This window comes from Pongo abelii, chromosome 19 (genome assembly GCF_028885655.2).
Source record: "Pongo abelii isolate AG06213 chromosome 19, NHGRI_mPonAbe1-v2.0_pri, whole genome shotgun sequence".
NCBI lineage: Eukaryota > Metazoa > Chordata > Mammalia > Primates > Hominidae > Pongo > Pongo abelii.
The window spans coordinates 54,219,790-54,246,260 of NC_072004.2; the positions used below are offsets into that span (position 1 = coordinate 54,219,790).

Below are 26,471 nucleotides of genomic sequence, written 5' to 3' on the forward strand. Positions count from 1 at the left end.
AAGTGTGAGGTTATTGGGTTTAATGTGTTCTTCCAAAGAAAGGTGACATTATCAGGATGGTAGCACGATATGAGATTTAGAGGTAGATAGTGAGCAAGGCATTACACATTCTTAGAAATGTAAAATAGTAGTTATAAACTTGTGGATAAGAAAGAAAAGTTGGAGAGGATTTTTTACTCTTCTGAAAGGAGTACTGATTTGGTAATAATGAAAACAAGAAAAATTTAAAATTTCCTCTAGCCCCTATGATTTGTAGATTATGGATGACCATGAACCTCCTAATCTCAAAAGGATAGTTCCAGGATTTGCAGGATAAGACAAGAAGGGAGTGGGGAGGAAAATTATAGAAGAAAGGAGAATGTGGGAGACTTTGTTTACAATGGAAATAAATATCCAGAAGTCAGAGGAGAGAAATATTTTAGGGAGGAGAGCATTGGGAGGATGAGTCAGGAAAGATAATGAAGTGGCATTGGTCTGGAGTATAAGAGAGATGAGGTGAAGAGGGGGTGTATAGAGGCTAAATAATGAGATGCCAACATTTTGGGTAAAATACAAGAATAATAAGTGAGTTCAGCTGGCCTCTAGACAGGGCTCGGGTGTCCTATTCAAATGGTCCTCCTGGGATGATTCTATTTAGATGAGGTCTCAGAGGATGCTGTATCATGATATCCAGGCTGGGGAGCTGGGGTGACCATTTTAGAGCAGGTCTAGGTTGGCTCTATCATTTAATAACTTCCAAGCCATTGTACATAGCGGACATGCAATGTATATTTATTATTTGTTGAATGAAAGAGGGACTGGGGGTAATCAAAGAAAATATATGAAGTCTCCAAAAGAAGATCTCAACAACTCAATCTTCCATTCTCATTTCAGCACTCATAGGCCTGGGGAATGAGGTGAGCTGAGAGACTATCCTGCCCAAAGACAGGAGTATTGACCAGATGAACTTGATCTTGGGTAGGAATGCGTGTTTGTAGGAGGTTGGGAAGGGGAGAAGAATTCAATGTACTCCATTTAATGAGGTGTGTCCAAAAGAGTCATTCACTGAAAAATCTGTGAGACTCAAGCTTCTAACATGAATGTAGGGAAATCAATCCATTGCCAGATTTGGTAGAGAAAAATTTCTCTTTCTTTCTTTCTTTCTTCCTTCCTTCCTTTCCTTTCTTTTCTTTTTTTTTTTTTTTTTTTTTTTTTTGAGATGGGTGTTTCACTATGTTGCCCAGGCTGCTCTTGAACTCCTGGGGTCAAGTGATCCTCCCACCTCAGCCTCCCAAAGTGTTGAGCCACCTTACCTAGCCCTCTTTGTTTCAACATAATTATTTTCATTCTAAAGTTTGGGAACTAGTAGGCCTACCTTAAAACTCTGTGTAAAAATAAAGAAAAAAGAAAGGTTGAAACTAGGAAAACTTTCTTCACCTCCAGCAAATTTTTAACTTCAGATTCTAAATCTGTTAAATGGAGGTATTAGTATTTACCTTTGCAGAGCCGTTGTTAAATCTAGGACATAATAGTCATTCAACAAGTAATAACAATTATTTTAATTAAAAAAAAAGATAGAGACAGGGGCCGGGCGTGGTGGCTCATGCCTGTAATCCCAGCACTTTGGGAGGCCGAGGTGGGCGGATCACGAGGTCAGGAGATCAAGACCATCCTGACTAACACGGTGAAAACCCTGTCTCTACTAAAAATACAAAAAATTAGCTGGCGTGGTGGCAGGTGCCTGTAGTCCCAGCTACTCGGGAGGCTGAGGCAGGAGAATCGCTTGAACCTGGGAGGTGGAAGTTGCAGTGAGCCGAGATCGCACCACTGCACTCCTGCCTGGGTGACAGAGTGAGATTCTGTCTCAAAAAAAAAAAAAAAAAAAAAAAAGAGAGACACGGTCTTACTCTGTCACCCAGGCTGGAGTACAGTGGCTCACTGCAGCCTCAAACTCCTGGGGTCAAATGATTCTCCCACCTCAGCCTCCCAAACAGCTGGGATTACAGGCACATGCCAGCATGCCTAGTGTATTAGTCTTTTCTCACAGAACTACCTGAGACTGGGTAATTTATGAAGAAAAGAGGTTTAATTGACTCACAGTTCAACAGGTTGTACGGGAAGCATGGTTGGAAGCACTTTCTTCACATGGAGGGGCAGAAGGGAGAGCGAAGGGGGAAGTGCTATCCACTTTCAAACAACCAATCTCATGAGAAGTTACTCACTATCATGAGAACAGCAGGTGGGGAATCTGCCCCCATGATCCAATCACATCCCATCAGGTTTCTCCTCCAACATTAGGGATTACAATTCAACATGAGATTTGGGTGGGGACCCAGAGCAAAACTATATCACCTAGTAAATTTTTAAAATAAATTTTTTGTAGATATGGGGTCTCACTATGTTGCCCAGGCAGATCTTGAACTCCTGGCCTCAAGTGATCCTCTCATCTCAGTCTCCCAAAGTGCTGGGATTATAGGTATGAGCTACTGTGCAGAGCTCACATTATTATAATTTTTAATCCACAAAAACTATGTTATTTAAGTCTCATCACAGTCCAGTTAAATGAAAATGTAGTTGGCCACCTAAAGAGGAGACCATTGAGTCTGTGTGAAGTAATATGCTCTCATTAACTGGTGCCTTGGTCACAAGGTCATCTAGGGATCTGAGCAAGAACTGAAAAAGCTTATTCCTGAAACCAAATCCTAGAAGCTGGAACCCTAAGAATCACTGGTACCAAATGACTTTTACCTCATCTGATCCATTTATTTGACACATAATCTGAAGTTAATTCACTAAACAGGGCCGGGGCATGGGGGTTTACGCCTGTAATCCCAGCACTTTGGGAGGCCGAGGCAGGCGGATCACGATGTCAGGAGATCGAGACCATCCTGGCCAACATGGTGAAACCCTGTCTCTACTAAAATACAAAAAATTAGCCAGATGTGGTGGCATGCGCCTGTAGCCCCAGCTACTCAGGAGGCTGAGGCAGGGGAATCGCTTGAATCCAGGAGGCGGAGGTTGCAGTGAGCTGAGATCACACCACTGCACTCTACCCTGGCGACAGAGCGAGACTCTGTCCCCTCAATTCCTGCCCCCCGCCAAAAAAAAAAAAATTCACTAAACAAAGCCCTAACGAGGCTATACTGTTAAGTGGTTGTGAATATAGCCGTGGAGTTATGTTGTCTGAGTTTAAACTCTACCATTTATTTTCTGTGTGACCTTGAGCAAGTTATTTTCTTCAGGTGCCAGTTTTCTCATCTACAAAATAGAATAATAGCACCCACCTCTCGGAAGTGTTGTAAGAATCAATTGAATTTATACACGTAAAGTCCTTAAAATAATGCCATGCACACAGAAAAGTCTCAATAAATGTTAGCTGTTATAGGAATAATAATATTATTATTCTTTTTGCAACTTCAAATAAATGGTCACCTTGAATTATGAATATGGATGTGGCCTTTTTTTATTTGAGACAGAGTCTAGCTCTGTTGCCCAGACTGGAGTGTAGTGGCGTGATCTTGGCTCACTGCAATCTCTGCTTCCTGGGTTCAAGCGATTCTCCTGCCTCAGCCTCCCAAGTACCTGGGAAAACAGGTGTGCGCCATCACGCCTGGCTAATTTTTGTATTTTAGTAGAGATGGGGTTTCACCAGGTTGGCCAGGTGGTCTCAAACTCCTGACCTCAAGTGATCCACCCGCCTTGGCCTCCCAAAGTGCTGAGATTACAGGCCTGAGCCACCGCGCCCAGCCTGGATGTGGCTTAAAAGTTTATTTAATCCAATTCCCTCACAAGACTTTTGTGAAACTGTGACTCAATAGAAAAATTGACTTCTTGGTGAAGCATTTACTACATTATCTCATTTAACCCTCTGTGAGTTATGTACCTTTGCTGTCCCCATTTTACCGTTGAGAAACAAGCTAAGAGAAGTTAACTCATTTGCCTAAAGTTTTAAAGTGTTAAGTGGTGAGGAGGATTAGAAGCCAGAGCTTTTTTTTTTTTTTTTTTTTTTTGAGATGGAGTCTCATTCTTGTTGCCCAGGCTGGAGTGCAATGGTACAACCTCTGCTCACTGCAACCTCCTCCTCCTGGGTTCAAGCGATTCTCCTTCCTCAGCCTCCCAAGTAGCTGGGATAACAGGCACTTGCCACCACGCCTGGCTAATTTTTTGTATTTTTAGTAGAGATGGGGGTTTCACTGTGTTGGTCAGGCTGGTCTCAAACTCCTGATGTCAGGTGATCCACACACCTCAGATTCCCAAAGTGCTGGGATTACAGGCATGAGCCACCATGCCTGGCGGAAGCCAGAGCTTCTTGTTCTGAAGTCCATCTCCCTTGTAAATTCTATGCCAGTTTGCTTAAAGTCATTGAATTCTTAAGTTTCTACATCACAACACTTAAGCAAGGTGTGGTGGCATGTGTCCTATATAGTGGGGGGCTGAGGCAGGAGGATTGCCTGAACCTGGGGGTTCCAGGCCAGCCTGAAAAATATAGTCAGATCCCTTCTCAAACAAAACAAAATAAACCACATATTCAATAACTGTGAGAATTTTCAAGCAGGTGTTTCTAGTTGCCAGCCAAAGAACAATCTTAATTCTTTCACTTCACCACCTAACTTCCTGGTCAACTTGTCTGGATGAATTAATTGCAAATATTCCTTTAATAAATAACAAAAGAAGCTGGGTGAGGTGGCTTGCACCTATAATTCCAGCTACTTAGGAGGCTGAAGTGGGAGGATTTGGCCAAGAGTTCCAGACCAGCCTGGGCAACATAGCAAGATCCCATGTATATCTTTTTTTTTTTTTTAATTAGCCAGATATGGTGGCCTAGCAGCTATAGTCTGGCCTACTCAGGAGGCTGAGGTGAGTGGATTGCTTGAGCCCAGAAGCTGGAGACTGCTGTGAGCTCCCATCATGCCACTGCACTTTAGCCTGGGTAACACAGCCAGACTCTTTCTCAATCAATCCATCAATCAATCCACAAATAGACTTTCTGTATAGTGTTATGAGAGCAACTGGAGAGCAACAAGCCTTCACCTAATGTTCATAGTTCCCTCTCCCATTGCCCTCCCCGTTGCTCTCAGCTGACAATTTCCTACTTCATAGAGAAGATACAGGCCAATGGGCAGTGAATTCTTCAGGGTCCTACCCTGCCCCATAAACCAACAGCTTATCTGCAACCCTGTCAATTCTTGCTTTTTCCTTTTCTTCTCAGTGGTGAAATCCTCTCTCTTTTAAGATGATTTTCTCCACACATACTCTAAATCAATGGTCACCTGAAGATTGACAGAAAGTTAATTCTTATGCCCCATCCCAGACTTCCTGAATCAGAAACTCTGGGAGTGGGGCCAGCATTCTCTGGATTAACCAGCCTATCAGGTGATTCTGATGCATGCTGAAGTTTGAGAACAATTGTTCTAAATCCTTGTTATTCAAAGTGGCCCATGGACTGGCAACTTTGGTACCACCTGAGAGCATATTAGAACTGTAGATTCTTGGATGCCCCCTAGACCTAATAGAGCTCAATCTGCATTTAATAGGATCCTCCAGATGATTCCAGGATCCCCAGATGGTTCATGTACATGTTAAAGTTTGAGAAGCTCTGCTCTAAATAATAATCTCTTCTCAGGGATATTCCTCATTTTTCCCTCTCTCTTTTACTTTTTCCACTGTTTTGGAATTTTCCTGTCAGCAATTTTTATTTTTTTATTTTTTTGAGATGGAGTTTTGCTCTTGTTGCCCAGGCTGGAGTGCAGTGGCGTGATTTTGGCTCACTGCAACCTCCACCTCCTGGGTTCAAGCGATTCTCCTGTCTCAGCCTCCCAAGTAGCTGGGATTATAGGCATGTGCCACCATGCCTGGCTAATTTTTTGTATTTTTAGTATAGACAGGGGTTTCATCATGTTGGCCAGGCTAGTCTCGAACTCCTGACCTCAGGTGATCCACCTGCCTCGGCCTCCCAAAGTGTTGAGATTACAAGCATGAGCCACTGCGCCTGGCCCCTGTCAGCATTTTAAAAATGAGTATGTCTCTTTAATATTAAAAAATCATTATTCTGCGTGGGCACAGTGGTTCACACCTGTATTCCCAGCACTTTGAGAGGTTGAAGCGGGCAGATCACTTGAGCCCAAGAGTTGGAGACCAGCCTGGGCAACATGGTAAAACTCCATCTCTACCCAAAATACAGAACATTAGCCAGGTGTTGTGCTGTGTGCCTGTAGTCCCAACTACTCAGCAGGCTGAGGTGGGAGGATCGCTTGAGCGCAGGAGGCAGAGGTGGCAGTGAGCCGAGATTGAGCCACTGCACTTCAGCCTGGGTGACAGAGTGAGACCCTATCTCAAAAAAAAAAAAAAAATTTTAATGAAAAAAGAAAGATGTCATTATTCTATCTACTTTTTAGCTACTTCTCTCTCCTATTCACAGACAAGCTTCTTAAATGACTTATCTATACTGTAACCAGAGTCTTTTTCTCTTCACTTCACTCACTCCTCAATCCCTATCAGCCTGACCTGTCCCTGCCACCCGCCTCGGCCTTTCAAAGTGCTGGGATTACAGGCTTGAGCCACCGCGCCCGGCCGGAACTTCTTGAGCGAGGGAAACAAGAAACCCCTTATGGATAAATCCACTGGATGATTTTCAGTTGTAAACTCACTTGACCTCTCTACAGCATTTGACGATATTGGCCATGTTTGCCTTCTTAAAAGTCTCCTTAGATTTTTGAATAAGACATTCTTTCCATCTTCTTCTATCTCTCTGACCAGTCACTATCATCTTTCTTTGGTGTCCCCTGCTCCTACAGCTAGCCTGGGTACGGCTGGGGAGTGGGCCTACTTGATCTAAAACAGAGTTTCCCAGTCTAAGCACTCTTGACTCTTTGTTGCAGGGGGTGGGAGGGTGGCAGGGGGAGGCCTCAGGGGTGGGGGTGTCCTTCTGTGCATTGAAGGATGTTTAGTAGTAACATCCTTGGCCTCTACCCACTAGACACTAGTAGCATTTCCTCTCCTCAAGTTGTGACAATCAAAAATGTGTCCAGATATTACAAAATGTCCCATCAGGGGAAAAATTGCCCATGGTGAGATGAAAGGGTCTAAAAGCAATCAGATCAGATGTGACCTGGTTCTGGTAAACAGTAAGAGAGCCTTGCTGAGGATTTCTAGGAAAGTTCTCTCTCTCTCTTTTTTTTTTTTTTTTCAGATGGAGTCTTGCTCTGTCACCCAGGCTGGAGTGCAGTGGCGTGATCTCGGCACACTGCAGCTTCCACCTCTCAGGTTCAAGTGATTCTCCTGCCTCAGCCTCCCGAATAGCTGGGATTACAAGTGTGTGCTACCACACCCAGCTAATTTTTGTATTTTTAGTAGACATGGGGTTTCACCATGTTGGTCAGGCTGGTCTCAAACTCCTGACCTCAAGTAATTCGCCCACCTTGGCCTCTCAGAGTGCTGGGATTACAGGCGAGAGCTATAACACCTGGCCTGCTAGGAAAGTTCTTTATTTGAGAAAAAGCTATGGGATGTTATTCTTTCTCTCCCGTCACATGGGGAAGCATGTAGTATTGATTGCCACAGGTAGCCATCTTACAGCTCTGGATGAAGAATGAGGTGGTTTCTGATGACACTGCTGGATCAGCCAATTCTGATGTCAGCCCTTCCTCTGGATTTAGTCCTGGCTAATACACCTTTCAAACTCACTTACTCATCTGATCTCCTGTTGTCCCATTTCCTTCTACCTCTTTGTCTCTCAGCCCGTCCCCTTCAGATTGACATTTTATTTGCAGTTTGGTTTTCTAATTTATTTTTCCCAGTAGATACTAACTTTTCCTCTATCTTTTTCCACATTTTACATGGAGGCTAGCATCTCACCATTGTCACAATGACTGCCAGCTCCCAGGCCTCAACCTGGAATCTCAGAAGCAACTCTTTTTGTACAGCTGAGGGGCACCTGGAATATAGAAGTTAAGAAGAGATCTGTCTGGGATCAAGAAACCTCTTTTCACTGCACCTGAGGCTCAATTGTGCCCTCTGCTGACACTAGGTCAGGAGGCTGGACAGCTCCAACTTGAAACTTGGAGCAGGGTTTTAAGACCTCTGCTTTCTCACTTTGAAGAATGGGAATAGAGAAATAGAAAATACAAAAATGATGAGTCCTTGGAATTGATAGGACACGTAGACTTGAGAGACTTGAACATGTTTTTTGTCTGTTTGATTCCCTTCTCTATTCCCAGTGTTTCGAGCAGTTCTAGTCCATGGTAAGTGCTCAGTAAATATTTGTGCTGATGAGCAAGCAAAAGGCTGTTCTGCTGTGAAAGGTATGGTGGAGACCCTTATGCTCCTAGAAGGATGCAGAGAACAATTTCCTTGGTTCCTGACAAGTCCCTGTCCAAGGTCCTCATCAGGCTTAGGTAGGCTTCCTGCTCTCTAGTTCTATGAGATATCCCTGTATCTGTGCAACAAATCATTTTTTTTTTCTTATACTATATTGAGGGGTTTGGCATAGATTGCCAGTCTTCTTTTATTTTTATTTTGAGACAGAGTCTTGCTCTGTCACCCAGGCTGGAGTGCAGTAGCACCATCATGACTCACTGCAGCCTCAACTTCCCAGGCTCAGGTGATCCTCCCATCTCAGCCTCCCAAGTAGCTGGGATTACAGGTGTGGGCCACTGTGCCCAGCCCTAGGCTGGTCTTGAACTCCTAGGCTCAAGTGATCCTCCTGCCTTCACCTCCCAAAGTGTTGGAATTACAGGCGTGGGCCAACAAGCCTAGCCAATAAACTGAACATTCTTTTTATTTAATTTAATTAATTAATTTATTTATTTTTGAGAAGGAGTTTCACTCTTGCTGCCCAGGCAGGAGTACAATGGCGCTATGTCTGGCTCACCGCAACCTCCGCCTCCCGGGTTCAAGCGATTCTCCTGCCTCAGCCTCCCGAGTAGCTGGGATTACAGGCATGTGCCACAATACCCGGCTAATTGTGTATTTTTAGTAGAGATGGGTTTTCTCCATGTTGGTTAGGGTGGTCTCGAACTCCTAACCTCAGGTGATCCATCTGCCTCAGCCTCCCAAAGTGGTAGGATTACAGGCATGAACCACCACGCCTGGCCCTGAACATTCTTTTAAATAATTCAGATGGGCTGATTCCATTCAGGGGGTCCCATACATGGAGCTTTACTTAATTTGAAGGGTGAAAGGGGCAAACGTTAATAAATCATGGTTCCTATGCTTTTGCATCTGCTGAGATAGCTTTTTCTGCTACTTCTCTTGACACCCTGGCCCCCTGTGAGGACCATGATGTTCCTTGGGTGCATCTCCCAAATCCCAGGAGCACAATTCCTACTATCCTACAACCTCACCATGCTGGGCAAGGTGAGGTAAGGCTTAAAGACTAGTGCCTGCCTTCCCAGGTTGGCCCAAGAAAATGAGGCACATATTCTGTTGCAGCTGAGCCCCAAACCATCTGGGGGAATTCAGTTGACTCCCCCCACGGGCCCTTGCATGTGGAGAGGGCCAGGAATAGGATAACTTACTTTTGAACACATCACTATCTAAGTTCTTTAGTTTTTTCTCCAGTTCTCCTCCCCTTATAGCTTGTAGAATTATTTTTTTTCTGAGAACTTTAAAACATTTTATTTTGTTTTGTTTTGTTTTTGGAGACAGGGTCTTGATGTCACCCAGGCTGGAGTGCAGATCATAGTTCACTGCAGCCTCCAACTCCTACGCTCAAGTGATCCTCCTGTCTCAGCCTCCCAAGTAGCTGGGACTACAGGTGTGTGTCACCATGCCTAGCTAATTTTTAAATTTTTCTTTTGTAGAGATGGGGGTCTCGTTCTGTTAGTCTCAAATTCCTGTCCTCAAGCGATCCTCCCACCTCAGCCTCCCAAAGCACTGAGCCACTGAGTCCAGTCTTTTTTTATTAAATACAGAAAAATATGGAGAATAATAAAATGAACATGTGTCCTCACTACCAAGGATCAAAGATTATTAACATTTTGTCACATTTCTGCTCTATTTTAAATAAATACAAAAATTACAGATAAATTTTATATTCCTTTACCTCTTGCTCTGCACCCCAGAGTCCCATTAACCATGTCCTCTCCCCAAGGGTAACAACTACCATATTTGTTTGTATTTTTCCAGTACAATTTTTAGATTTTACGTACATTAGATTACTTTATACTATATATATTACACAAATTATTTTACTTTAGCAATATATGCTAATGTCTTTTTTTTTTTTTTTGAGATGAAGTCTTGCTCTGTTGCCCAGACTAGAGTGCAGTGGCGCGATCTCGGTGCACTGCAACCTCCACCTCCTGGGTTCATGCAATTATCCTGCCTCAGCCTCCTGAGTAGCTGGGATTAGGTGTGTGCCACCATGGCCAGCTAATTTTTGTATTTTTAGTAGAGACGGGGTTTCACCATGTTGGTCAGGCTGTTCTCAAACTCCTGACCTCAAGTAATCCACCCACTTTGGCCTCCCAAAGTGTCAGGGTTACAGGTATGAGCCACCGTGCCTGGCCTATAATAATGTCTTGAATGTGTATGAAATGCATATAAATATGCTATGCCATATCAATTTGTGTATTCATTTCAAATCATCCTCTTAGGGCTGGGCATGGCAACTCACACCTGTAATCCCAGCAATTTGGGAGGCCGACATGGGAGGATTGCTTGAGGCCAGGAGTTTGAGACCAGACTGGCCAACATAGTGAGACCCTATTTCTATTTTATACAATTAAAATATTGGCTTGGAACAGTGGCTCATGCCTGTAATTCCAGCACTTTGGGAGGCCAAGGTGGGCAGATCACTTGAGGTCAGGAGTTCGAGACCAACCTGGCAAATATGGTGAAACCCCATCTCTACTGAAAATACAAAAATTACCTGGACATGGTGGTGGGCACCTGTAATCCCACCTACTCGGGAGGCTGAGGCAGGAGAATTGCTTGAAACCGGGAGGCAGAGATTGCAGTGAGCCTAGATCACACTATTGCACTCCAGCCTGGGCAACAGAGTGTGACTCCGTCTCAAAAAAAAAAAAAATTAATTAAATTAAATTTAATTAAAATATTAAAAATAAAATAATCCACTTAGGCTGGTGCGTGGCTCATGCCTGTAATCCCAGCACTTTGGGAGGCCAAGGCAGGAGGATCGCTTGAGGCCAGGAGTTTAAGACCAGTCTGGGCAACATAGTGAGACCCTGTCTCTACAAACAATACAAAAATTAGCCAGGTATAATAATGTACACCTGTAGTCCCAGCTACTGAGGAGGCTGAGGTGGGAGGATCACTTGAGTCCAGGAGTTAAATGTTACAGTGGGCTATGAGCCTGCCACTGTACTCCAACCTGGACAACAGAGTGAGACCCCATCTCAAAAAAAAAATTTTATAAAAATGCAATTATTCGGCCGGGTGTGGTGGCTCATGCCTGTAATCTCAGCATTTTGGGAGGCTGGGGTGGGTGGATCACCTGAGGTCAGGAGTTCAAGACCAACCTGGCCAACATGGTGAAACCCCGTCTCTACTAAAAGTACAAAAAATTAGCCGGGCGTGGTGGCAGGCACCTGTAATCCCAGCTACTCAGGAGGCTGAGGCAGGAGAATTGCTTGAACTTGGGAGATGGAGGTTGCAGTGAGCCAAGATTGCAGCACTGCACTTCAGCCTGGGTGACAAGAGCAAGACTCCGTCCAAAAAAAAAAAAAAGCAATTATTCCTTTAATATCTTGTAATATTATTTTTGAGATGTTTCCATGTTGACACAGTGTACCAGTTAGGAATGCTTCTGGCTAAAGATAACACAAAACCCAACCAAGAATTATTTAAACAAACGAACTTTTTTCTCTCACATACAAATATTCTGGAGGTCAATAGCTGTTGGCATTTTTTTTCCATAACTCAGTTATGTCAGGGACAGAATCTCTATACTTCTGGCACTTTCTTCACGGCTGTATGCAGGGGGAAAGTGCAGTGCCAGCTGCATTTGTCTCTAGAATCCCTCAACAAACTTCCATTTATATCTCTGATAAGCTGGGCACAGTGGTGCACCTGTGGTCCCAGCTACTCAAAAGGCTGAGCCCAAGAGTTTGAGACCAGCCTGGGCAAAATAATGATACCCCTTCTCAAAAAAAGAAAAAAAAATCTCATCGATCATTATTTTCCCATGGCCTACATGCAATGGAGCTTAGGAAAAGGGATAATTAGTCTTTTCAGCCCCACAGAGAAGGTGGCAAATGGAGGAAAGAGTCAGGAATGGTTGCTGGGTCATGTCTAGTATATTATTGCTGGGCAATGTCTAGTATATTATTCCTAAAAGAATATTTCTTGTGACTGCTATCACTGTTATATGGATTTTCTTACTTATTCCACTATTGATGGATGTTTCCAGTGTTTGCTATTTCAAGCAATGATGCAATGAATAACCTTGTATATGTCTTCTTGTGAATTTGTAATATCTTTATCATCTCCATTGCACAAAAATACTGGCTCTGCTAAATTGTATATTTTTGCATACCAGGATATGTTTTTGAAACAAAAAACCTGAATGTTTAACTTTTTTTCCTCTCTAATATCATGTTCCTGAGGCACAAACCCAAATATCCTTCAGTGAGGGAAGGATCAAGAGGGAGTAGGGATGTCTAGGGGTGGAAAGCTAGTGAACATTATAAAAATAATTTCCTGCTACAAAGAAATTAATAAAGTCTTAATATATTAGAAATTATATTCTGAATTAATACATAAACAAAAACTAGGACATCAAAAAGACTCACAAAGAAGCAGAAATCTCAGAACACACCACACAGGATGAAAAGAACAGTGCAACACAAGAATTCGGTATAGTTAGGAGCTCAAACAAACAAGACCAATCATACTAGTTACAGGGTATCCTCAATTCCCTAGCGAGGAGGAACAGGAGATTTTTATCTGTGTCAGTAAAGATTCTTTATATTGCAAGTGAAGAAAAATCCAAGGCGAACTGCTTTCACTAGAAAAGGAAACAGAAAAGACTATTGCTAAGTCCAGTGATGGTCATGACTTTCTCCAAAGTTCAAATCATGTTAGTAGGACCTAGCTCACAGATCCTCTTCCTCTGAGTGTTAGCTTCATCTTCAGGCAAGTTCCTTTCCTGGTAACAGAATGGCTGTAGCAGTCTCAACTTCACATTCATAGGACACAGAATCCTGAAGAAGAATTAGCTTATCTTCCAGTAGCTTCATTTTATTAGGGAGAGGTTTTTCTTTCCCAGAAGCTCCAGCAAATATCCTTATATCTCACTGGGCTTCTGACTAGGTTATGAGTTCATTAATGAACCATCAGTAAGGCCATGGAGATGGAATATGTTGACTGACCTAACCCAGTCTGAGCTCTCCCAGAGCTGAGGCTGAGACCAGTTCTACCTAATCACATAGCTTGAGAGTAGGGGAGGGAGTGATTACCCAGGATAAAATCTTTGTATTATTTCACCAAAAGAAGGGTGTTCAACCCAGCGATCTTGTTACTGGGTATAGACCCAAAGGAAAATAAATCGTTCTACTGAAAGGACACATGCATCCATATGTTCATTGCAGTGCTGTTGACAACAGAATCAACCTAGGTGCCCTCAATGGTGAATTAGATTTAAAAAATGTGGTACGCATACACCACAGAATACTATGCAGCTATAAGAAAGAACAAAATCATGTCCTTTGCAGAAACATGGGTAGAGCTGTAGGCCATTATTGTAAGCAAATTAACACAGGAACAGAAAAGCAAATACCTCATGTTCTCTCTTATAAGTGGGAGCTAAACATTGGATACACATGGGCATAAAGATGAGAGCAATGACACTAGGTACTAAAGGGGGAAGAGGGGGTGGAGGGCAAGAGCTGAAAAACTACCCATTGGGTACTATACTGACTACCTGGGTAATGGGTTCACTCATACCCCAAACCTCTGCATCATGCAATATATCTTTGTAACAAATCTGCACATGTACCCTCTAATGCTAAAAGTTGAAAAAGAAAAAAGAAGGGTGAATGGATGTTATGGAAAGGAAAAAACAAAATGTCCACTAAAGTATCAGAACATACTTTATATGATTTTTAGTTAATTATATGTAAGCAGGTAGAGTAAGCCATATTAATCTCATTACAAAGACAGTCTGTCATTATCCATAAATCCTTTGACTTATTTACCTCATTTTTCATTAAAACCCATCCAAGAATAATTACAGGCCAGAAGCACTTTCCACTAATCACCACTTAAATGATAAGCCTAATCATTAAATAATAAAACTAAATCAGTGCCCTCGATTGCCTGTAAAAGAAGATACTGAGCTAGGCACAGTGGCTCACGCCTATAATCCCAGTACCTTGGTAGGCTGAGGTAGGAGGATCACTTGAGACCAGGAGTTTGAGACCAGCCTGGGCAACACAGCAAGACTCTGTCTCTACAAAAAAATCCAAAAATTAGCTAGATGTGGTGGCATACCCCTGTAGTCCAGCTATGTGAGAGGCTGATGTGGGAGGATCACTTGAGCCCAGGATTTTGAGGCTCCAGTTAGCTATGAATGTGCCACTGCACTCCAGCCTGGGCAATACAGCAAGACCCTGTCTCAGAAAAAAAAATGTATAGAAGCCCAGTGCGTGCTGAACCCTTGGAGATAGACTTCAACCCTCTGATCCTCTGATACATCCACACACTGCTGCTCCCACTGTTGAGTTAATGCTTGTTCACTAACCTGTTTGTTCCAGTTGTTCTTGTTTTAATTACATATTTAAGTAAATGTTACATTATGTGATGAAATAAGAGTGGAGGAAAAATAACTTCTTTCTATGAAACTAAATTTAATACTTTGGAAAGACTCAATAAAGGCAAATTAATTTTTTTTTAAGACGGATTCTTGCTCTGTTGTCCAGGCTGGAGTGCAGTGGCGCAATCTCCGCTCACTGCAACTTCCGCCTCCCAGGTTCAAGTGATTCTCCTGCCTCAGCCTCTCAGGTAGCTGGGATTACAGGCACCCACCACCACGCCTGGCTAATTTCTATATTTTTAGTAGAGACAAGGTTTCACCATGTTGAGCAGCCTGGTCTTGAACTCCTGACCTCAGGTGATCAGCCTCCCAAAGTGCTGGGATTATAGGTGTGAGCCACCCAACCTGGACCAAGCCTCCTCTCTTTAAATAAGTGATTTAGGAGTTCAAGTTTACAGTGAGCTATGATCATGCCACTGCACTCCAGCCTGGGCAACAGGCCAAGACCCTGTTTCTAAATAAATAAATAGTTCTGGGCCGGGTGCGGTGGCTTGTGCCTGTAATCCCAGCACTTTGGGAGGCCGAAGCAAGCGGATCACCTGAGGTCGGGAGTTAGAGACCAGCCTGACCATCATGGAGAAACCCTGTCTCTACTAAAAATACAAAAAATTAACCCGGCATGGTGGTGCATGCCTGTAATCCCAGCTACTCAGGAGAATTGCTTGAACCCGGGAGGCAGAGGTTGCAGTGAGCTAAGATCGTGACATTGCACTCCAGCCTGGGCAACAAGAGCAAAACTCTGTCTCAATAAATAAATAAATAAATAGTTCTGAAGTCCCTTCTAAGTTCAGTTAAGTTCCACACACTGGATAGAGGCAGGAAAATGTGAAAAAAAAAATGTTGTGCCCATTTAACACAAAGGAACACTGAGTGTTTTAAGATAATCTGCTCCTATGCCAGCTCAGAAATCAAAATTTTGTTAACATCTACAAACACAAATTGCATGTTTAACTTTAGTTTCTATCTTTTTTTTTTTTTTTTTTTTTTTGACAGAGTCTCACTCTGTCACCCAGGCTGGAGTACAGTGGTGCCATCTCGGTTCACTGCTGCCTCCGCCTCCCAGGTTCCAGCGATTCTCCTGCCTCAGCCTCCCAGGTAGCTGCAATTACAGGCAGGCGCCACCATGCTCGGCTAATTTTAGTATTTTTAGTAGAGATGGGGTTTCGCCATGTTGGTCAGGATGGTCTCAAACTGCTGACTTCGTGATCCGCCCTCCTCGGCCTCCTAGTTTCTATCTTAAAGGTGGTTTCTCTAATTTCGTCTCAAATTCTGGATGGTACACTATTAGGGGCATAAAATCTTCTGCAGCAGAAGTGTAGTAACAGTACTGCTGAGTAAAACTAAACCATACAATAATTACCTCAAGGAAAAAGATGGTTTTTCCAAGTTATTTAAACAAATAGCTTTTATTTAACTTTTCATAAAATGGAAAAAAAGGAACTTTTTATAAAGAAAATGCAATGACGCAATAAAGAAAGACTAGGCCACATCTCTTTAGAAAAAGAAAAAAAAGCCTAAGTGTATCAGTAGAACTATCTGAAGAGACAAAGGTACAAATATTCTTTTCCCATTATTGACTCAGAAACCACTTATCTGCAGAAACATGACAGATTGAATTTCCATGGCTAATTAAGAACATATACAGCTTTGACACCTTTGGGACTCTGGCAGCTGTGATTCCAATTTTGCGTCTCCCACCAATTTACATTCACACACAATGAATGTGACAGTGGTAGTCAGATTTGAGTGATTATTTTGTTAAATACTGAGTTGCAAAAACAACAGGGTCAGAGTAAAGGCAGGTGTACAGAATGTAACCTCTTGAGACACGTTATCTCGCAGCTGTAAATACACAAAGTGGCTGTAGTAGATGGACAATGGACTACTACTCTACTTGGTAGATGTCACTGATATTTTCTAGCTATGGGAAGAAACAATAGCAAATTAATGAGATTTTTATTTTGTTTCTGAAATTAATTAATTTTTTTTTTTTTTGAGACAGAGCCTTGCTCTGTCACCCAGGCTGGCATGCAGTGGCGCGATCTTGGCTCACTGCAACTTTCATCTCCCAGGCTCAAGTGATTCTTTTGCCTCAGCCTCCCGAGTAGCTGGGATTACAGGCGGGCGCCACCATGCCCGGCTAATTTTTGTATTTTTAGTTGAGACAGGGTTTTGCCATGTTGGCCAGGCTGGTCTTGAACTCTGAGCTCAAGCGATCCACCCACCTCGGCCTCCCAAAGTGCTGGGATTACAGGCGTGAGCCACTGTGCCTGGCCTAAAATTAATTCTCAGAGTGTATGTTTGAAGATTTTGAACTCTATGATTAAAGACATGACTCCTAAAATGAACAAATCAGTGGATGACAGTAGTTAACCCTGAAATAGATCCAAGCATATATAAAAACTTACTAATAAAGGAAGTATCAGTAACCAATTGGAAACACACTTGTCTGAAAGAAATTCAAACTCATTTTATGCCAAAATAATTCCAGATAAATTTGAATGTAAAAACACATTTTAGCCAGAAAAATACTAGAAGAAAACATAAAATTTTAGTCATATTTAAGTAATCTCAGAAGTAATAAGAACGTTTTATTTTCTGGGTTTTTGTTGTTGTTGTTTTTTAAGATATGAGGTCCTCATTTTGCTATGTTACCTTTGCTGGTCTGGAACTCCTGGCCTCAAGCAACCCTTCCACTTTGGCCTCCCAAAGTGCTGGAATTACAGGCATGAGCCACAATACCTGGCTTAAAAGGACACTGAGGACATTTTAAGCATAAAACCACTGGAAATATAACAAAGGAAACTTAAAAAGATGTTTTAGGATATTTTTATCCCATGTTTTCTTTGAGTATTTAAAAATATATATATGGCCGGGCGTAGTGGCTCACGCCTGTAATCCCAGCACTTTGGGAGGCAGAGGCGGGCGGATCACGAGGTCAGGAGATCGAGACCATCCTGGCTAACATGGTGAAACCCCGCCTCTACTAAAAATACAAAAACTAGCCTGGCGTAGTGGTGTGTGCCTGTAATCCCAGCTACTCGGCAGGCTGAGGCATTAGAACTGCTTGAACCCGGGAGGCAGAGCTTGCAGTGAGCCGAAATCACACCACTGCACTCCAGCCTGGGCGACAGAGCGAGAGTCTGTCTCAAAAAAAAAAAAAAATAAATAAATAAATAAAAATTAAAACATAAAAATAAAAAAGAATATTCTAATATCTGTAGGACAACTAATCACCTTCTTTTTCAACAACATCTTGGCTATTCTTATCCATTTTCTCTTCCAGATAAATGTTGGAATCAACTTGTCAAGTAAAAAAAAAAGAATCCAGTTGGAGTTTTGATTAAAGTTATATTTGTAGATTAATTTGAGACCAATTGAGTTGTTTTCTCATCTAGAAACATGGTATGTGTTTACATTTATTTAGGACTTATTTTTTCTTTAGCAAAGTTTCCTGGTTTTCCTCATATTAATTTTATACATTTCGTGCTAAGTAAATTAATTAATCAACTCACTCAACAACTCTTTGTCCGAGGCTCAGAGTGTACAGCAATGAACATTATGGAGCCTATATTCTAATTGGGACAAATAAACAAAAAAGATCAGCTAGTGAGTAGTCCTCTGCAGATAATTAAAATAGGGTTATGTGATAGAGAGATATTGGGTGGCTACGTTAGATTGGGTGGTTAGGAAAGTCCCTTAATATTTCAGCTGAGATCTGAGTAGCAAGAAGAATCCAGCTTTGTAAAGCTGCTGGGAGTGGGGATGGCATTTCAAGGAGAGGGAACTGCTAATGAAAAAAAAAAATCACTAAGTCTCCTAATAGTTTGATATTTTCTGTTCAAGGAACAGAAAAAAGGCCACTGAGGCTAGCAGTTAGTGGTGAAGGAGAAAGTGTTATGAAAAGATGTTAGACAAACATTTAGGGGCCAAACAGATGATTCAGGCCTTCATAAGGAGTTTGCATATTATTTTATTTTTTGAGACAAAGTCTCTGTTGCCCAGGCTTCAAGGTAGTGGTGTGATCTGAGCTCACTGCAGCCTCTGCCTCCCAGATTCAGGTGATTCTCCTGCCTCAGCCTCTCCCCCTAGTAGCTGGAACTACAAGTGCACGCCACCATGACTGGCTAATTTTTGTGTTTTTAGAAGAGACAGCGTTTCGCCATGTTGTCCAGGCTGGTCTCCAACTCCTGGCCCTAAGTGATCTGCCCGCGTTGGCCTCCCAAAGTGCTGGAATAACAGGTGTGAGCCACCGTGCCTGGCCCATATTATATTAAATGTGATGGAAGCCATGAGTGTATTGAGTAAAAGAATGACTTGATCTGATTTATGGTTTTTGAAAGATCGCTATAGTACCCAGAGGAAAAAGGATTGCAGAGGGCCAAGAGAGAAAGATTTGTGAGGAGGCGAGTGTAGTGGTCCAGGTAAGAGGTAATAGTGGCCAGATATGGTGGCTCACACTTGTAGTCCCAGCTACTAGGGAGGCCGAGGCACGAGAATTCCTTGATCCCAGGAGGCAGAGGTTGCTAGTGAGCCGAGATCACGTCACTGCACTCCAGCCTGGGTGATGGAGGGAGACTGTCTCAAAAAAAAAGAAAGAAAACAGAAGATATTTATACACAAATGGAAATGACCCAGAAGAGGAGAAATTAGTCTGGGTGTGGTGACACGTGCCTTAATCTCAGCTACTTGGGGGCTAAAGTTGGAGGATCACTTGAGGTCAGGAGTTTGAGGCTGCAGTGAGCTATAATTGCGCCTGTGAATAATCACTGCACCCCAGCCTGGGCATCATAGTCCCCGTCTTTAAAATTTAGAAAGAGAGAGAGAAAGGAGAGATTGATGAGGCAGGAGCAAGGAGGATAATTGTTGGAGCAGTAAAGCTCTTGAAAAGGAGGCAGTATGGAAGATATGGATAGTATCTTGAAAAATAAAGTGGATGAGAAGTGACACGAATAGTGGAAGAAACAAAGACTGTGGGCTATGAAAAATGACGGGGAGATACCAGGGATCAGTAGCTGACAGCATCTCAGAGTAGTAGCAGTCTGCATAAATTTTAAAAGCACTTGAGTTTCTGAGGGAGGAAGGAAGAGAAGTGGTTTGGAGGTAATATGAGGAATAGGCCATAGATAAGAATACCTGTGAGAGGAAAAATAACCTCCTGTACTTGAAAAGTTGCAAGGGAGGTAGTTTTGCTGTGATAAACCGGGTTTCAGTTGGAATGGGAAGTTTATGGGAACATTTACAGAGGCTAAGAATAAAGGGGAAGTAGCTGATGGCAGATGTTGAAATCAAAAGTGTGAAGTGAAATGGTTAGGATATTTGGTGAAGAGTGGGATATGGAATCAGAGTAATTGAAGCAGAGAGTAGCATGGAGATACCAGAGCAATAAACGGATGACGCAGATCCTATTGGTTGTGATTGAGGTGGAAAGGATTATAAAGCATGATGGAATTATCTTTTGGTAATCTCTTGGGTCAAACGTGGTGAACGGTAAGATGAATAGTAAAGAGCTACACAAACCGTTCTTGTGATATGGAGGCTGCTTCCTAATTACAATGCTAATATTTCATTTAGGATTTTTGTATTCATCGTTACAAAACAGGGTCTGTAGGTTTCCTTTTAATGTTCATAATGCTTAGGTTTTATTAACAGGGTTATGATTACCTCTCCAAACAAGCTGGGATTTTTTTTTCAAGCGTTTCCATGCCCTGGAACCATCTGGTCTAGTGCTTTTTGGGGTAATGAATATCTTCGATTGTATTTATTTTTATTTAGTTGATCTATTCGGATTTTCTACATTTTCTTGAGCTGATTTTGCTTATTTATATTTTTATTGGTATAAACATTTTTTCTATTTGTATTTCTTGTGCCAACTGTATGTACATTCCCCCCATTCCCGTTTCCATACTGTTTTCAGGCCATTTGAAAATCTCAAAGGTTTTACAGGAAAGTACAGATTGATGAAGAAATGGCCAAAAACGGGAAAAGTGAACTTTAAAGTGATTCAACTACAAAACGTATGCTACTGAGCAAATATAGCGTATTCCTCGCTCTGCGGCTTAACTCCGTGAAAATCCGTGCAAAGGTTTTAGCGTTGGGATTGTGACCGACTCGGTGAAGAGAGGGGACGATCACCAAACCGTCAGAGCACTGGGGCTCTTGGCAGTGTTTGTCAGTTATTTTCAAGTGATAACTTGAAGTGACACCGCAGGAATAAAATGCTGTATCCAGAGCTGGTCGGAACGAGCACTACCTTTAACAAAAGCTGAAAAAGATCTGCTTAGGAATTCGTTAGAACACAGCCCTCTTAGGTCTCTGACATACCTAGTTATATGAACCGAGACTGTGCAGCTGACGGTGGAAATTTCCTAATTGCTTTTTAAACAACAGAACTGGACTCCCTCCCTCCTCCATTCCCAGTCGGATGCGTCCCACCCAGATCCAGCTCAAGGGTGCCGCACTTGTTCCGGCCAGCTCACAATCACCCTTTGGAAGGGAGGTTTCCCGCCATTTCGCCTAGGAGGAGGGTGAACTCTTCTCCCTTCATTCTCCACTTGCTGGGGGCCCGAGCCCACACCACCTTCCCAGCAAAGCAATCAGCGGGACGCCAAGGCCAGCAGGCCGCATTAAGAACCCTGGACTGAGCCAAAAGCCTACACAGACCAAGCCGCTCGGGAAAGGATCAGCAACTGCCGACAACCCCGAGGGCGAAAACGCCCGCGGCGTGGGGGAAAGCAAACTAGGCGGTGCGCGGGCCCAGCGCCAGCGGCGGGAGGAGGGAGCACGGCCGCCGCGGGCGGGAGCGAAGGCGGGGACGGAGGGCGGGTTCGCTCCACTCGACTCCAGATTGGTCGAGCTCAGAGAGCCGAGTGACGTCAGCGGGGGAGAACGCCTGATTTGTGTGGTGGGCGCGGGCGGGGGGGAAGCGCAGTGCGCAGGCGCAACTGCCTGGCTCCGCTCGCCCGGGCGCTCCGGCCCAGCTCTCGCGGACAAGTCCAGACATCGCGCGCCCCCCCCGCCTCCGGGACCGCCCCCTCCCCCTTCTCGGCGTCGTCGAAGATAAACAATAGTTGGCCGGCGAGCGCCCAGTGTGTCTCCCGCCGCCGGATTCGGCGGGCTACGTGGGACCGGCGGGATCCCGGCCAGCCGGCCATGGCGGGGCTGTACTCGCTGGGAGTGAGCGTCTTCTCCGACCAGGGCGGGAGGAAGTACATGGAGGACGTTACTCAAATCGTTGTGGAGCCCGAACCGACCGCTGAAGAAAAGCCCTCGCCGCGGCGGTCGCTGTCTCAGCCGTTGCCTCCGCGGCCGTCGCCGGCCGCCCTTCCCGGCGGCGAAGTCTCGGGGAAAGGCCCAGCGGTGGCAGCCCGAGAGGCTCGCGACCCTCTCCCGGACGCCGGGGCCTCGCCGGCACCCAGCCGCTGCTGCCGCCGCCGTTCCTCCGTGGCCTTTTTCGCCGTGTGCGACGGGCACGGCGGGCGGGAGGCGGCACAGTTTGCCCGGGAGCACTTGTGGGGTTTCATCAAGAAGCAGAAGGGTTTCACCTCGTCCGAGCCGGCTAAGGTTTGCGCTGCCATCCGCAAAGGCTTTCTCGCTTGTCACCTCGCCATGTGGAAGAAACTGGGTAAGTTCCCTGGCTTGTTTGGCGCCCGCCCCTTTTTCAGGTAGTTCAGGGCTTTTATGGCATCAGCCCCGCGTGGGCCCCCGGCACCCAGAGCGCAACCGAAGTGTACATTGATGGAAGTGACTAAACGCTGGAATAGCGCTTTGCTGGGTGGAGGTCTGGGCAAACCAAGTGGCCTTGGGGAAGATAGGATTGCCGTCTCCCTGCAGCCTCTTCTTGCTTTATTTCCATCCTCCAAGGATCAATGGGAAGCAGTCCTCTCCCTTCCCTGCTTCACTTTGGTGGCAACCAGCGAAAACGTGTTTGAAACCTGGCGCCAGATTTTGGCCAAAAGATAAATCGATGTTGCACCTGGGCCAGGCGAAGGAAAAACTGTAGTGTTTCCTTAGAGAATCTGTCATAATTCTGCTCCTGAAAGTCTTATCCCTCTCGGTTGCCTCCTACCGGTGGTGTGACCCGGGATTGCTGGGGTTGGTTGCTGGAGTAAAGCGTAAGCTAATTTAGAAGGGCTGAAATGTAACCATCCGGCAACTTAAAGTTTTGGAAGGAATTCCGTTGTAATGATGGTGAGATGTTTTTAGGCTCATAAACCTGTACTGCTTATGAAAACTAAAAACGCGGAACGTGGTGTTACCTCTTAAACTGGCCCCTTGTTAAGGGGCCAGTTAAGGGGTGTGCGTTGAATTCTGCTTGGGCTTTCTTTTTGGAAATTGCCTTAGCTGATTGCTTTCAGATAGTTCTCAACAGTTCCTAGTTTAAAAAGTACTTATAAATTGTAACTGCCCATCAAAATAAGAAAAGGCAAGGAATTACTGTATGCTAGAAGGAAATAAAGGTCTTAAATGTCTAAAAATTTCGGTGTAGTTGTAGTTTCATCTAAGTTTTTTTAAATGTTTGTAAAGCAGGCAGGATTTCTGTACCCAACATTTACAGAATCATCTTACAGCATTATAATTGCTTATCTATTGCAGTGAATAAATGGCATGCATCTTTGTTAGAGCAAAGAAGACAATACTGTCCAGTGGTGGGAAAAAACCTTATTTATGGCAACATAATAAAGTTGCTTTATTTTCAGCAGAGGGTAGAGACATAAAGAAAAGAGTTAGATTTAGCAAATACAGAACATTTTTAGAAAGGTATTGTGATAGAGTTGTAGATTAGCCGGTTTCAAAGTCTGTTTTCCATTTGCTTGGCTTTCTGCCAAGAATTAGTTGATTGACTCAAAAACCAGCCACTAGGCTTGTTGGAGGCGTTTCCCATCCATCCCAGGGGCCCCTCTTTATGGATTTATTTTGTTTTTGTGTAGGCACCGTAGAGCTGAAAGCACTGTAGTGTATTGTAGAAATATGTCATATCATTGACTGCAGGGCAACGAGAAGTCGACAGCAGCACAAGAGAGGAAGACTAGACACAAAGAACTATTTAGAGTCCTGTTTATTTTGCAGTATACTTGGAGTAACATGAATTTGCCATATGTTTGAACTTTAAGGATAAAAAATCTTTAAGGTATAAACTCCGTTACATTAGTATTTAAATTTTTTTTTTTTTTTAAGAGACGGGCGGGGGGGGGACGGGTGTGGGCAGTCTTACTTTGATGCCCAGGCTGGGCAACAAGCGATCCTGGGCTCAAGCGATCCTCCCTCCTCGGCCTCCGAAAGTGCTGGAATTACAGGCGTAAGCTACCCTGCCGGACCTTCAGGAGCATTTTTTAATAAAGCGGGGGCCATGCTGTTAAATGTAAATACGTATGGTTTAGTTTTACATACACAGACTTTTCGAATTAAGCTTTCCCTCTCACGATGCATAAAGTTTAGAGCCTTATACGCCAGAAAAAATGTTAAAGTTTGTTTTCGACCACAGCTAGACCTCAGACTTCGTCCTCAAAGCTTGAAAAAAAAAAAAAGTATGCTAATTATTTTGGGAGTCTTGACAAAGGAAATGAAGGTTTAAAATTTTTTTTCAGTCACAGATTCTTGGATGGCTCCACATTAAAGTAAACTGTAGTTTGCAATCTGCAGGCCAACCCCTTTCCTGTACATTCAGCCTCTCTAGTAAATTATATTTGTTACACGAATTTCCATTACATTAGTCTCTACTCACATTTTTTCAGGGCACATCGAAATACTCCATTTCCATTTTCTTGGATTCTGCCTCTCTCACCCTGCCCCCCCAACAAGGAAAACTCAAACAAAAATATATCCATCATGTAGATTCCCAGTCAGTATGTTTTCTTCTGTGAAGACTTCTTTCTTTTGGAATTGAGCACCCTTTTTTCTACTTTTGTAGTGCTCATTGGATTGTAGTAATAGTTCTCAAACTTTTTGCTCTCAGAACCCTTTATATTCTTATTGAGGACCCCAAAGAGTTTTTGTTTATGTGGGCTACATCTTCCAGTATTTACTATATGAGAAATTTAAACTTAGACAATTTAAAAATATTTCTTTAAAAACAAACTTACATGTTTATATATATTTTAAAGAAAAACCACTTTTTTCCCCAAATAAGAAATAGTGGTGGGAGGAGTGGGGTTGTTTTAAATTTTGGCAAACGTCTTTTAATGTCTAGCTTAATAGAAGACAGCTGAATGGCCGTGCGCACGCCTGTAATCCCAGCACTTTGGGACACCAAGGCGGGCGAATCACCTGAGGTCAGGAGTTTGAGACCAGCCTGGCCAACATGGTGAAACCCCGTCTCTGCTAAAAATACAGAAATTAGCCGGGTGTGGTGGTGCATGCCTGTGATCCTAGTTACTCGGAAGGCTGAGGCAGAGAGAATTGCTTGAATGCGCGAGGCGGAGGTTGCAGTGAGCTGGGATCGGGCCACTGCACTCCAGCCTGGGCAACACAGTGAGACTCTGTCTCAAAAAAAAAAAAAAAAAAAAAAAAGCTGAATTATCATATCCACTTCTGCACTCAATCTATTAGTCTTTTCAGATAATTGTGGATATTCTGCACTAAAATGGTAGCTTTTCCCCCCCCCAGAGAAAGGTGGAAGAAAAGTAGTTTCTTAAAGTTAGTTGAATTGGAATTTGAAACCTTAATAATGAATTTCATACTTAATACATTAAGATCCATTGGTCTGTTTTGTACTTTGAACGAATCTCATCCATGTGTGATTTTTGTGACATAGTGCATTAGTTATTTGGAAAATAATGGTTCACTCAGTTAAGAACATCCTCTGAATAGCAACACATTTCATTATACAATATCAAAGAAAATCATGTTTGTTAGTATCACTGATCTCATCAGAAAACTCTTTAAATATTGGGAAGCTATCTAGTTCACTGTTGTGGATACACATTATCCAAAATGTATTTTTCAAGCAACAATTAGAAATGTATCATTGAGAACAAATACTGTCAGTTTTTCTTGAAGCGAAAAGCTCACTTTGTTCATGTTGAAGATGTACACCAAATGCCCAAGTCTTATTAACACAGTTTATCAGTCTCTCAAGATGATGGTCCATGAAAAATGTGGCTAGTTCATTACATGACTCAGACAATCACAGGTGCTTTTCCTGTAGTATGTAACAAAAGCCTGTTTATATAGTCTTTTTGTCATATAGAATATTAAAAAGATGTGCAGCCTGGGCAACATGGCAAGACCCTGTTGCTATACAAAATAAAAAATTAGCTTGGCAAGGTAGCATGTGCCTGTAGTCTCTGCTCCTCCGGAGGCTGAGATGGAAGGATCGCTTGAGCTTGGGAGGTGGGGTTACAGTGAACCATGATGGAGCCTGTGCACTCAGCCTGGGCAACAGAAAAAAAAGTAGGTATTCATGGGTTGGGATTTAATAAAATTAATTTTTATTGTGTCATCAAGGATATTATTTTTTTAATTTTAATTTTTGTTTTTTGAGACAGTCTCACTGTATTGCCCAGGCTGGAGTGCCATGGCACAATTTCAGCTCACTGCAGCCCCCACCTCTCAGGTTCAAGCGATTCTCGTGCCTCAGCCTTCTGAGTAGCTGGGACTACAGGCGTGTGCCATCATACCCAGCTAATTTTTGTATTTTTTTTTTTTAGTAGAGACGGGGTTTTGCCATGTTGGCCAGGCTGGTCTCGAACTCTTGACCTCAAGTGATCCATCTGCCTCG

At 43.3% G+C, this 26,471-nt stretch overlaps 1 protein-coding gene across 3 annotated transcripts in view; it reads left to right on the forward strand.

Moving 5' to 3' along the window:
- The first annotated feature begins 21,618 nt into the window (after positions 1–21,618).
- Positions 21,619–26,471, forward strand: part of PPM1D (protein phosphatase, Mg2+/Mn2+ dependent 1D) — a 64,240-nt gene continuing 59,387 nt past the window's right edge. Inside the window, exon 1 of one of the 3 annotated variants that reach the window (XM_002827684.5) lies at positions 21,619–22,376. In XM_002827684.5, coding sequence (XP_002827730.2) covers positions 21,905–22,376 — 472 coding nt within the window. In that variant the 5' untranslated portion in view covers positions 21,619–21,904. The remainder of the gene's footprint in view (positions 22,377–26,471) is intronic. The other 2 variants (XR_008515602.2, XM_054536999.2) reach the window with 2 other exon arrangements.